Source organism: Convolutriloba macropyga, chromosome 4 (genome assembly GCF_964194025.1).
Source record: "Convolutriloba macropyga chromosome 4, txConMacr16.3, whole genome shotgun sequence".
Classification (NCBI taxonomy): Eukaryota; Metazoa; Xenacoelomorpha; order Acoela; family Convolutidae; genus Convolutriloba; species Convolutriloba macropyga.
In genome coordinates this window covers 7,616,402-7,630,456 of record NC_134471.1, presented here as the reverse complement: position 1 = coordinate 7,630,456, position 14,055 = coordinate 7,616,402, and the positions used below count along the sequence as shown (strand labels likewise).

General features: G+C 38.8%; 2 protein-coding genes across 2 annotated transcripts; both read right to left on the bottom strand.

Annotated features, from left to right (window-relative positions):
- Nucleotides 1–6,700: 6,700 nt before the first annotated feature.
- Nucleotides 6,701–8,003, bottom strand: LOC142337965 (uncharacterized). Its single transcript, XM_075387599.1, has 2 exons — nucleotides 7,541–8,003; nucleotides 6,701–7,293 (listed from the first exon to the last, which is right to left on the bottom strand). Exons 1-2 carry the CDS (start codon nucleotides 8,001–8,003, stop codon nucleotides 6,701–6,703), a joined length of 1,056 nt encoding a protein of 351 aa, XP_075243714.1.
- Nucleotides 8,004–8,373: 370 nt separating this feature from the next.
- Nucleotides 8,374–9,786, bottom strand: LOC142337964 (uncharacterized). Its single transcript, XM_075387597.1, has 3 exons — nucleotides 9,189–9,786; nucleotides 8,971–9,124; nucleotides 8,374–8,872 (listed from the first exon to the last, which is right to left on the bottom strand). The coding sequence occupies exons 1-3, from the start codon at nucleotides 9,784–9,786 to the stop codon at nucleotides 8,374–8,376; spliced, it is 1,251 nt and encodes a 416-aa protein (XP_075243712.1).
- Nucleotides 9,787–14,055: the final 4,269 nt, after the last annotated feature.

Below are 14,055 nucleotides of genomic sequence, written 5' to 3'. Positions count from 1 at the left end.
AATTTTACAAAAGTAGAAGCGGCAATATAAAGGATAGTTAGATTAGCTTTTACCTATTTTTCTTTGTAAGTGGCGTTACCGTCTCAAGTTTTTGCCAACAAAAAAATTTTTAAGCGAAGTGTTTGAGGGTGAATGCAACTTAACTCTGTCAAGATTGATTTCACCGATTTCAGTTAAACTGAGGTGCAAAAAGAACATTTCGATGTAATGAAATAAAACCTATTTCCCAAAGCCCAGGTTCGTGCAATTGATAAAATATCATGACCAATTAGTGTTATTCGCAAAACAGAAGATTTTAGCAAGACGAGGCCGATCTAACAAGTCATTAATGTACAAAAGGGAGATCAGACGCCCAACGTCCACCACTCTGAAGCAATGGTGGCTTTCAGGGGATTGGATAGAATAATTTGAATAATCACTTTGAACTTCGTAATTTTTAATTAGATGCAATTAAAAATTGTAAAAAATAGCGAAAATCAATTAATTAGTACAGAAACTTTATTGACACCTTATTGGCCAAGAACAAATAATTTATAAGTCACATTTCCTTTTCCAGAATTTGAAATAGAAAAATGTTTTATTTGACAAACATGAAACCTTATGAGAAGAAATTATTAAATGATGAGGACTCAGGACAAGCATTTGAAAAAATGCTTCGATGTCAAGTTTTTGCGTACAAACATGGCATGCAACCTGTCTTTAAAAACACTCCAAGGCCAAAATTATGATATTTGATAGCTGTAGTGATCATCAAAGTTTATGCAGTTTGTATTGTTATGTAAATATATATATATATGAAAAGGTATCGATCAGTCATTTGACAGGTTATTGGTAAACATTTTTCACATCACACTAAACCAATTTGATTAACGCCTACAGCCAAAGCGTCATCTACTTACTTTGAAATTGAGCTGCTTCATCATTTAAAATCATTTCGCCCCGGGAAATTGTATCTGTAATTTCAGAATAAGATCAACAAAACACATCCTAAGACGGAGAATTTTACAAAAGTAGAAGCGGCAATATAAAGGATAGTTAGATTAGCTTTTACCTATTTTTCTTTGTAAGTGGCGTTACCGTCTCAAGTTTTTGCCAAAAAAAAAAATTTTTAAGCAAAGTGTTTGAGGGTGAATGCAACTTAATTCTGTCAAGATTGATTTCACCGATTGCAGTTAAACTGAGGTGCAAAAAGAACATTTCGATGTAATGAAATAAAACCTATTTCCCAAAGCCCAGGTTCGTGCAATTGATAAAATATCATGAACAATTAGTGTTATTCGCAAAACAGAAGATTTTAGCAAGACGAGGCCGATCTAACAAGTCATTAATGCACAAAAGGGAGATCAGACGCCCAACGTCCACCACTCTGAAGCAATGGTGGCTTTCAGGGGATTGGATAGAATAATTTGAATAATCACTTTTAACTTCGTAATTTTCAATTAGATGCAATTAAAACCTGAAAATGTTCGTCAAATGAAACAAATTAGTTTTTTTTGATAGAAATTGATAACATACAGAGTTGATAGCTGTGATAAAATTAATGTTTAAAACAAACAGTTCGATGTTTTCACCATAGTTAGACTATAAATGGTCCGCATTAAGAGAAGCTGCGTTAAATTCGAACATTTTTTTCTGAAGTCATGCTGATCTAAATTCAAATTATTGTTTAATTATCTGTCAAAATATTTAAATAGGAGCCTTTCAGATATCAGGAATAAACGTCACAAGATCAGATAAAAAATCAGCTTTATAACTTTCTATATAATGTCGACTATTTCTCTTACGACTCGAAGACTGCTCATCACCCTGGAAATTTTTCTTGGGTAGAAAAATAGGCTGTATATTCATTTTCTTTAGTAAAGCAAAAAATTCTATGTGAAGTTATGCAAAACAGCGCCATATTGATGTTCGCATATATTTTGACGTCCCGTTCAAATTGGTCCATAGCTTACAACTTGCACTACATCTCTTGCAGTTTCTATCGCGCTAATTTGATGAACATTCATAGCTTTTGTCTACTTTTATGTTGTTTCATCGAGCGTCGCAAAGAACAGTTGCCAATGCTAGCTGGCCATTTCGACTAAAATTGCCGATTAATTAGTTCGTTACAGGTTTTCAAAATGTACTTAATTACTTTTTTTTAAAGATGCGTAAAGAATATATGTACAATTCCTTTTAGTAGATAGGAAAATAGTATTCCTAACCAAAACAAAGTTATCATCCAAGAAAAAAAGAAACGGTACTGAATTTTGCCAAATTGCAGAGTCGTTAAGAAAAACATTCTCAAGTGTATTTTCAATTTTCAATTTTTTGTGTTGGCTCCGTTATAGTTCGTTCAAGCACCAAGTAAATGAATTCAACAAAGTTTGGTTGAGTTGAAGTCACCGAAAGCTATTATCTGAAAATTCTTGTAGCACAACTTTCCTAGCTCTAAATCCACCACTGTGCTCTTAAATTTGGTAATAGCTAAGAGAGAGAGAGAGAGAGAGAGAGAGAGAGAGAGAGAGAGAGAGAGAGAAACAAACAGAGAGAGCAAGAGGGAGAGAGAGAGAGAGAGAGAGAGAGAGAGAGAGAGAGAGAGGGGAGAGAGAGAGAGAAGAGATCGAGGCTTCAATTCACCATAGTATGGTTTTTATCACACAGTGAACTATATCAATTAGCGAAAATTGCATGAGTATGAAAACAAACATCGGAAAAAATAGCGAAAAGCAGATAATTAGTACAGAACCCTCATTAACACCTTATTGGCCAAGAACAAATAATTTATAACTCACATTTCCTTTTGCAAAATTTGAAATAGAAAAATGTTTTTTTTTTCGAGAAACATGAAACCTTATGACAACAAAATATTAAATGATGAGGACTCAGTACAAGCATTTGAAAAAATGCTTTGACGTCAAGTTTTTGCGTACAAACATGAAATGCAACCTGTCTTAAAAAATACTCCAAGACCAAAATGATGATATTTGATAGCTGTTGTGATAATCAAAGTTTATGCAGTTTGTATTGTTATGTAAAAATATATATAAGAAGAGGTATCGATCAGTCATTTGACAGGTTATTGGTATAGATTTTTCACATCACACTAAACCAATTTTATTAACGCCTACAACCAAAGCATCATCTACTTACTTTGAAATTGAGCTGCTTCATCATTTAAAATCATTCCGCCCCGGGAAATTGTATCTGTAATTTCAAAATAAGATCAACAAAACACAACATCCTAAGACGGGGAATTTTACAAATTAGAAGCGGCAATATAAATGATTGTTCGATAAACTTTTACCTATTTTTCTTTGTAAGTGGCGTTACCGTCTCAAGTTTTTGCCAAAGAAAAATTTTCAATGCGAAGTGATCGAGGGAGAATGCAACTTAACTCTGTCAAGATTGATTTCATCGATTTCAGTTAAACTGAGGTGCGAAAAGAACATTTCGATGTAATGAAATAAAACCTATTTCCCAAAGCCCAGGTTTGAATAAATCCAGCTCGTTCCTGCAATTGATAAAATATCATGACCATTGCACCACAAATTTGCGATATCCGCAAAACAGAAGATTTTAGGGGGACGAGGCGGATCTAACGAATCATCAATGTACAGAAGGGAGATCGGACGCCCAATCTCCACCACTCTGAAGCAATGGTGACTTTCAGGGGATTGGATAGAATAATTTGAATAATCACTTTGAACTTCGTAATTTTTAATTAGATGCAATTAAAAATTGTAAAAAATAGCGAAAATCATTTAATTAGTACAGAAACTTTATTGACACCTTATTGGCCAAGAACAAATAATTTATAAGTCACATTTCCTTTTCCAAAATTTGAAATAGAAAAATGTTTTTTTTTTCGAGAAACATGAAACCTTATGACAACAAAATATTATATGATGACGACTCAGTACAAGCATTTGAAAAAATGCTTTGACGTCAAGTTTTTGCGTACAAACATGAAATGCAACCTGTCTTAAAAAATACTCCAAGACCAAAATGATGATATTTGATAGCTGTTGTGATAATCAAAGTTTATGCAGTTTGTATTGTTATGTAAAAATATATATAAGAAAAGGTATCGATCAGTCATTTGACAGATTATTGGTAAAAATTTTTCACATCACACTAAACCAATTTGATTAACGCCTACAGCCAAAGCGTCATCTACTTACTTTGAAATTGAGCTGCTTCATCATTTAAAATCATTTGGCCCCGGGAGATTGTATCTGTAATTTCAAAATAAGATCAACAAAACACAACATCCTAAGACGGGGAATTTTACAAAAGTAGAAGCGGCAAAATAAAGGATAGTTCGATTAGCTTTTACCTATTTTTCTTTGTAAGTGGCGTTACCGTCTCAAGTTTTTGCCAAAGAAAAATTTTCAATGCGAAGTGATCGAGGGAGAATGCAACTTAACTCTGTCAAGATTGATTTCATCGATTTCAGTTAAACTGAGGTGCGAAAAGAACATTTCGATGTAATGAAATAAAACCTATTTCCCAAAGCCCAGGTTTGAATAAATCCAGCTCGTTCCTGCAATTGATAAAATATCATGACCATTGCACCACAGAAGGGAGATCAGACGCCCAATCTCCACCACTCTGAAGCAATGGTGACTTTCAGGGGATTGGATAGAATAATTTGAATAATCACTTTGAACTTCGTAATTTTTAATTAGATGCAATTAAAACCTGAAAATGTTCGTCAAATGAAAAAAATTAGTTTTTTTTTACAAGAAACTGATAACATATAGAGTTGATAGCTGTGAAAAAATCAATGTTTAAAATAAACAGTTCAATGTTTTCACCAAAGTTAGACTATATATGGTCCACATTAAGAGAAGCTGCGTTATATTCGACAATTTTTTTCTCAAATCGTGCTGATTTAAATTCAAATTATTGTTAAATTGTCTGTCAAAATACTTAAATAGGAGCCTTTCAAATATCAGGAATAAACGTCAGATAAAAAAATCAGCTTTATAACTTTCTGTATAATGTCGACAATTCTCTTACGACTAGAAGACTGCTCATGACCCTGGAAATTTTCCATGGGTAGAAAAATAGGCTGTATGTTCATTTTCCTTAGTAAAGCACAAAAAATCAATGTGAAGTTATGCAAAACAGCGCCATATTGATTTTCGCAAACATTTTGACGTCTCGTTCAAAATGGTCCATAGCTTCCAACTTGCACTACATCTCTTAGCAGTTTCTATCACGCTAATTTGACGAACATTCGTAGCTTTTGTCCACTTTTTTTGTTGTTTCATCGAGCATCTCAAAGAACAGTTGCCCATGCTAGCTGGCCACTTTGACTAATATTCCCCTTCAATTTGTTCATTACAGGTTCTCAAAATGTACTCAATAATATTTGTTTAAAAGTCAGTTGATAGAAGATGCGTAAAGAGTATATGCAAAATTCCTGTTATCTTTTCTTTAGTATGATCCGCTTTCAGCGACAACGACTGATTTTCAAGAGTTTATTTTGCTGTGTGTATTTCTATAAGCTTGTATGCTTGTTAAATAATAGCTTACAAAGGTGTGGTTTATACCCGCTTTTACGATCAAAGCTAAGTGTGGCACGATGAAACTCATGTATGATAATGAATGAAAAGGTTTGGCATTGAAAGTCATGAAAAATAAAAGTTAGAGATATGACTTTTACAGCGATTATGAACTCAATAAATTTGAACTAAATAACAAGGGGAAGGATTGGGGGGCTAAACGGTTACGGACCGTTTACACTCCGGCAAGCAACAACAAAACTTAGCAAATAAATTTATCAGAAAATAACAAAATTATTGACATCAGAAATTCAAATTTACTAATTCACAAGTTTCCGCTTGAGTGAGTTTTGTGCGTCAGTTTGACATGACTGAAGGAGTATTCATTCACCCTCCGCAGCCAACGAAGAAGAAGCATCATCGTCAGTTTCAAACACTTTACCCAATCTCACTGCGGGACGTTGAACTATGCCAGTACTGGTCTTGATGTCGAAGCGTCTTGCCACTCCATCTCTACTCACATGTGCTTTGACGATCCGACCAATGGGCCAAATTCCTCGAGGTGTAAAATCTTTGTAGAGCCAAAAAGCATCGTCTTCCTTGAGCTCAGCGTTGGCTTGCTGCCATTTTGTCCGTCTGTTAACTTCCGGTACTCTGTTAAGTTCCGGAACTCTTTGAGAAGACGAGACCAATAGTGGTCCAACAGGGTCTGTGACTCCTTGAAGTCTTTAATTGAGAACCCGGTTCTGTTGTTTGCCAGAGGTTTAGGGCAGAAGTGGCGTCTTGTCATCAGGAAATGATTCGGTGTTAAGGGTTCCTCGTTGATCAAAGTGCTCCCAACATGCGTCAGTGGGCGTGAATTAAGAATTCCTTCTGCCTCCGCTACGACTGTATGGAAGACTGAAAAATTTAGTCGGCGGCTTTCGAGGACAACAAGTAGGCTTCGTTTAGCCGACTGGATAAGTCGTTCCCAATGCCCTCCGAAGTGCGGTGCCAGAGGTGGGTTGAACGTCCACTGGATGTTCTGTTGTGCCAGCTGGAGACACATGTAGTTGTTGTCTGGATTGTAGTTTTCCTAAAAATTGAGTTTCATTGCCTGGTTAGCTCCAACAAAGTTTTTTCCGTTGTCGGAATCAATGACATCAGGGTGTCCTCGTCTGGATACAAAACGTCGAATAGCCATTAGTAGAAATTCAGTGGAGAGGTCCTCACAAACTTCCAAGTGTACTGCTCGTGTGACCAAGCATGTAAACATGCAGACATAACTGAGTTTTGGATTTTTCAATGTGAAAAGGACCGAACATGTCCATTCCAATATTCAAAAATGGGTAGAGTTTGGAGTGCTCCGGAAAGCAAAAATTTGGTAGAGGAGCCATCTTGGGTCTGACATTGTCTGCTCGCGAGCGTCTGCAGATGAAGCAGTACTTCCCTAAAATTCTTCGAGCTTTGCGGATTCCAACTCTCATGAACGTTGCTTGGATATGTGCACGAACATGTTCAATTCCATGGTGCCCGCAGTCGTGATGTGCTTTCTCGATAAGCAGTTTGGCAACTCTGCACTTGCTGTGGAGTATCACCGGATGTTTGCTCTGAAAAGGCAATCCAGATTTCTGAATTCGTCCCTCAACCCTAAGGAGTCCGTCGCTATCCAGAAAGGGTGTATATGGTAAAAGTTTGTCCTTCTTGTCTAAGGGTAGTCCACTTTGAAGTCGCGAAACTGTGTCCTTGAAGTGTGTGGACTGAGAAATACTCAACAGAAAGGTTCGAGCCTTGTTTTTGTCAGCCGCGAAGTCGTCCAAGTCTCAAGGTACGTCACGTTTGATCAACCTCTTCAGTACGCGTACTGCTCCAAACACTGTCCTAATTGGGCCAAGGAGTCAAGGCCAGTTTAAAAATCTGTTTGTATCTACCAAGGGTTTTTCACTGGTCTTGTCATCAACTTGAGTGGCGTATGTTTGAGCTGGTTTGTCACCGGAGAAAGTCCACTCGCTCTCAGGTTTGATCAAGAAATAAGGTGCTGTTAGCCACAAGATAGCATGGAGCTAGACATCTGGTGCCATGATCAGCTGGGTTCATTTTTCCTGGTACGTATCGCCAATTGTCTTTGTTTGAGTTCTCAGCAATTTTGTTGAGCCTATTTGCGATGTACATCTTATGTCGATTCTTTGATTTGATCCAGCTGAGTACTGCTGTGCTGTCGGTCCAAAATTTTTTGCTCTTCACATCTATTGTCATCTCGGTCTCACAGAAGCCTTCTAGTTCTGCTCCCAATGTAGCTGCTTCGAGCTCCAACTTGGGAATGCTCAACTGTTTGGTTGGTGCCACCTTGGATTTGCTGATGACGTAGCGCGTAGCTATTGAGCCATCAGCGGAGATTGTCCTCAGGTACACCACTGCTGATACTGCTGAAAGTGAAGCATCTGTGAAGGTGTCCAACTCGTGAGTTCCATCGACGTTGGCAACTAGACATCGGGGGATTTGAATTGGAGGCATATTCTGGAAGTCTTCCATCCATTGCTGAATTTCGTTATAATGTTCCTTTGATAGTAGCTGGTCCCAATTGTGTCCTTGGTCCTTGTTTGATGACTTTTTGCAAGATGCATCTCAGTCGAATTGCAAAAGGTGAGATTATCCCAATGGGATCAAACAAAGAAGCAGCCATTGAGAGAAGCTTTCTCTGTGTGATATTTTCTTTTTCAAAGCTCAGTTTGGGTTTCGCAAAAAGAAGTTGATCGGATTCAGGGTTCCATGTTTGACCAAGTATCCTTTGCAACTTTAGAACTCCAATTCTGTCTTCCTCAGAAATCTTTTCCAGCACAGCAGTGTTATTGGTGAGAAATTTGGTGAGGTTGAATCCCCCTGTTTTGAGAACATGTTTCAGCTAAGTCGCTGTATTTGCTGCCTCTTCCTCTGTTGAGAATTTTTGAATGAAGTCATCCATGTAGAACTGTTTTGTGATTGAGTCAAATCTTTTTGGATGTTCTTGTCTGTTATCGTTGGCGCACTTTTGCAGAACAAAAATTGCGCAGGCGGGAGAACAAGTTGCCCCAAAAATGATTCGTTGGTATTTGGATGTCCTCTTCTCATCATTGTCGCTCCACAAAAAACGGAGAACATCTTGGTCTTCTTCTCTGATTCCCACTTGCATGAACATAGCCTCTATAACTGCTGTTACTGCAACCTCGTACTGACGAAACGGTAGAAGATGTCCATGTAGATTGCACAAAAGGTCAGGTCCGTTAGCAGTGCATCGTTCAAAGAAACCCCTTTGTTTTTTGAGGCTGCCTTTGTCACTCGTCTTATCTTGTCTGGTTTTCGCTTGTTGATGACGGGATGATGCGGTAGATACCAAGTGTTCTTTGCATCCTGGTTCGTAACAGCTGTTATGTATCCCTTATCCATATCATCAAAGATAGGGGTCATATATCTCTGTTTCAGTTGGTTGTCTCTTTCTAATCGCTTCTGCAGGGCGTGTCACTGAACCCTTGCCATGAAGTAGTTGTTGGGCAGTGTGACGTTTTCTCGCCAAGGGAGTCCAATCTCATATCTTTCCCCGTTGTGATGTGTGGTCTCAGCCAAAGTCTTTAGTGCCCTCTGGTCCTCTTCATTGTGTCCCCTTTTCAGAACCCTGACTAAAGTTGACACCTTCAAAGGTCCAAAACAGATGTAGAAGGTTTTCGTCCGGGTCGTCACTACCTCGCTTCAGATGGTTGAAAAGAGTGATGTTGTGGTTGCTGCTTCTTTTATTGTTTGGTTGAAAGTACTCTTGTGGCACAGGGCCTGTCAAAGTCCATCCTAACATTGTGTTGACTCCGTAGGGTGTTCCTGGTTTTCCGGTAGTGAAGTATTTTGGAACAGTAGCCAGAAAAGCATCAGCACCTATGAGTAATCCATTTTTGTTGTCACGAATTTGTGGGAAATTGACTTCGGCCAGATGATCATGATCTCTACAAAGTCTATTCAACATTTCTGCGGGAACACTTGGCATCTGGAACTGCTCGATGGAGGTTGCGTACACAGGAAGACTTGTCACCGGTTTTGAGCTGCGAAGTGAACCAATTCCGATCATGACATCAGCTGTTGTCACTGTGTGCTCCCCATGTAGCGAAGCTAGAGGTAGTTTTATACCTTTGGGGACTCTAATTCGAAGAGCATCAGCAATGTTTTGTGTGATCTGTGTATTGCCACTTCCTCTGTCCAAAATTGCATAAGTCTCTATGTTGAAATCTTTGTAGAAGAGCGTGACTGGTATTGCCTGTAGTTGAATAAAAGCTCTGATCCATGGGGTTCCCATTTCTGCGGCATGTGTGGTTTTGCACGCGTGGAAGTTTTAATTAATCATCAATCAGTTCGTTGCTGGTCACTGATCGAAAGTGAGTGTTACTTCTGTCATTAGATTGCTGAGGATTGCTGTGCTGATTGGCACTTTGATGCGAGCTGTTGTTTCCACAGCTTGGATAACGAGGGTTGAAGTTGTTTTGATTGTATCCCCTTCTGTTGTTGGTATTTGGCGTGTTACTGATTGTTGACGAAAGCTGAGACGTTGTATGGCTGAAGTTTCTACCGTAGTTTGAATGCACCGGGTTGTTCCTGGATTGAAATCCCCCTTTACTCGTCGCTTGGAAATCAGTTCTCTGCGAAGTCCTGAAGTCGTCTCGATGGAGAGTTAAATGATGAAACCCAGTGCATCTGTCTACAAGACATCGGATTTTTGATTTACAGAATCCACTCTCATGTATATTCAAGCTATTGACACACAAAATGTGATGCCTCACCAATTGCTGACGGTCAGCTACAGACTTGCTCAGGTATTCTTTGCAACGACCAAGGTTGTGATCCCCAGAGCAAAGTTGAAAGTTTGAACTGGCTTGAAGAATTATGTTGGAGTGTTTATGGCCTTGGGAAAACCGTTCAACCCGGCCTCTTCTTTGTGGTCTTTGTGGAGAAACATCCTCGCAAGCCTCTGCATATGTGCTTATCCAATCTGCAAAATCAGCCAAATTGGGTTGCTCTATTCTCATGCTCCGTACATGTTGATTCCAGCGAATCGTCATTGGTGTTGTCAACTTTTCCTTGGCAACTTTAAATACCGCAGAAGCCTTTAGGTCCGATTCAAAATGGTGGAGTCAAAGGGTCTGTACCAAACGTCTGAGGAAGGATGCAAAACTTACAAAGCTGCTGGGATCATCCATTCTGGTCTTAGGTCATTGTTCATGTTGTGTGAGGTACGCACTCACAACATGCTGCGGCTTTCCAAACTTTTTGATAAGTTCCTGAAGTGCCTCCTCATAGAAGTCTCCGTTGTAAGAGTAACCACAGATGAAGTCTTTTTCTTTGTGAGTTACCGAGTTTTGCAAGTATGTCATTTTCTGAACAGTTGAAAGAGCTGGATTGTCGTGAATGGTTGACTTGAAAAAGCTGTACCATTGATGCCACACCAAAGGACCGCCTGAGAAATGGTCAAGACTAATCTTTGGTAGACTGAACGCATTCAGAACTGTGGGGTCCCTGTGGGAACTGTTGCTCAGAAAACTGCTGTGGCATGAAATTTAAATGGCGATTAATCTCTGCGTTGGGAGCGTTCATCATTTTGTTTGTCTCTGGGAATGGGTGATTCATTTGACTACCGAACAAAGGACGTGCCTGTTGCTGATCACGTGGATAGTTATTGTCTGCAAACGGTTGAGGGAAATTGTCAGGCATTGCTCGAGGTTGAAATCCAGGTGTTGTACCGGAATTCCAGTACACAGTGTCTGATAGTTGATCGCTTGAAATATTGAGGGTAGCAAAACCTTGATATGGGACATTCACATCAAAAATCGGACAACTCTAAACCTGTTTCGCATCTTCACTCAGGCTGCGATGCTCCTGTATCTCACTGTTTTCTTTTGGTTTCTGCTGCTGAGTGTTGTATTTTGCTACATTTGCTCTCTCTTTTTGACGATCATCACGATGACTGTTTTTGGATGGTACACCATAAAGGTCATCAGAACTGAACACCTCATCCCAGCTCTCAGCGTTTTCACCTGCATTTTGCATTGTCATTTTACGTCTCATTCCGCTTGGTTGTTTACGTCTGGTTCCTGAAACAACAACCTTGCTCCGTAGTTTGTTTGGTTCTTCCGAGGAGGTATCGGAAGAGATGAACTTTTGATGGTTTGACCCATGAAGCAATCTGATTTTTTGTTTGATTCTCAGCCATTTGCAATTTTTGCGTGCAGACTCTGCAGCAACAGTGTCGAACTCTTCTTTTGTCAACTGTTGTTCTATGAGTTCGTTACACATGCGATCAAGCTCCGCTTTTTGCAGTCGAAGTTCGTCAACGAGCTCATGGAGGTCTGCTGCTGCTTCTGTTTGTTGCATTTGTTCGTCGAGTAGGTCTTGTGCTGCTTCCCACTCAATGACTTTGAACTTCAAGAGTTGCAAGAGTTGAGCCCTGGAGGTTGACTTTGTTTTGCTTTTGCTTGACATGGCTTTGGTTTGTCTCATTGGTTAATGGTTACTTAGTTTATGGTTGCACGATGACATTCAGAAAAAAATTTATTGCACTATGAGTGTTATGAGTCACTGCACTTATAGTTAGCACTTAAAATGTTGTTAGAACGCTTAGTAATCATTTTTTTGTATCTAAATCAACTTGAATGTTAATTATGTTGCTGTTGTGGACAGCTAACAATGGTTTGGTTGTCTTATGTTTTACCAAATCTTGCTTGAATGCTGTTTTTTTAAAGTATTTTATGTACGCTTTGCGTTGTGGTGAGGGTTTTGTCTGATCACGGTCGCAGAGAAACACCCTAAACTGGGGAGGATACTATTTTACCTTTTAGAAAATTTTGTGCCTAGAAGCAAAAACTTTTGCACTTGCGTGTCAGCAGGTGAAAAAATGTAAATCAGAATCAGCTAGATTATCTGTTTGAATGTAGGAAGGGTTGAAACAAACCCTGAATTTTTTAATGCATTTTCGCTAGACTTAGGGTCAGAGAGTTTTAGCTTAACTCAAGTGCTATAATCTATGAAAGATCAGGCGTTGCTACCTATGTATACATTCGACTATCCCCGTCGTAAGCCTATGCATTGGTTCAAAAGAGAACCCGCAGCCTCACCCGCTCAGGCCCCAGTCAATCTTATTAGCAAATTTGGGACCTCTAGCCGCATGGACTAGAGAACTGCCTTGAGCGGATTGCATCGTAATGTTCGGAGTGCAATGAACGATGCAGGGGGAAGGTCATCGAACTGTAACTTACTTAGAAAGCCTGACGGCCTATAAATTTGAAGTGCTAAAAATATCAGATGGAAAAATCTATAGCACGTTTAATTCAGCTAGGTGGTGGGATTTTTTAAAGTTTTAGTGAAAAACTACAAGTCAGAAGTTTTAAGTTGTCTCTGTATTGTGAGTCGATGGTTCGGTTTTAAAACCTAGGATACGACAAAATTTGTTATCTTTTCTTTAGTCTGATCCGCTTTCAGAGACAACGACTGATTTTCAAGAGTTTATTTTGCTGTGTGTATTTCTATAAGCTTGTATGCTCGTTAAATAATAGCTTACAAAGGTGTGGCTTTTACCCGCTTTAACGATCAAAGTTAAGTGTGGCACGATGAAAATCATGTATGATAATGAAGGAAAAGTTTTGGCATTGAAAGTCATGAAAAATCATAGTTAAAGATATGACTCTTACAGCGATTATGAACATGAACTCAATAAATTTAAACTAAATAACAAAGGGAAGGATTGGAGGGCTAAACGGTTACGGACCGTTTACAATTCCTTTTAGTAGATAGGAAAAAGTATTCCTAACCAAAACAAAGTTATCATCCAAGAAAAAAAGAAACCGTACTGGATTTTGCCAAATTGCAGAGTCATTACGAACAAAATTCTCAAGTGTATAAGTTGTCCTGTCTACACCATTTTTTTTGTGCCGCCGGTTACGATGTGTCTCGACATTGTTTGTGCGGATTTCCCACTGCCAAGCCAGCTGTGCAAAAACTTATTGCTCACTTATTAAATGTTCTCAAGTGTGTTTAGATTAACATTTAATACGTGAGTATAACTTTTTGCTTCAAGTGGCTTGGCAGTGGGAAACCCGACAAACAATGTCGAATCACATCGTAGCCGGCGGCACAAAAAATTTGGTCTAGAAAGGACAGTTGTCTGCTCAGCGTTCAAAAGTTTTCTCAAAAGTTTTTTTTTTTACTAGCCTTTGCTTGCAACCTCAAGGGCATTGTGGTGTTAGTGCTTCAAAAAATGAGAATAAGACTCCACTGGTAAATTTGATTTCTATGACCAAAATTCCTGTACAACTGAGACTAATGGAACAAAACAACGAAAAAGACCAAACCAACTGTATAAAAATGAGAGATCAATAATAAACTGTATCTTTGGATTACAGGGCTTCGGATAACTGGAAGATTGATGGTTAGAACAGATGCTGCAACAAAGCAAATAAATGAAATTTTCGCTGGAACCTAAAATGGCCACAATAAGCAGGGGTGCCCAATCAAATATCATCCTATCTCAAAAGGCAATAAAAATTAAATAACAAAACTAAAATACAACAAGATTAAA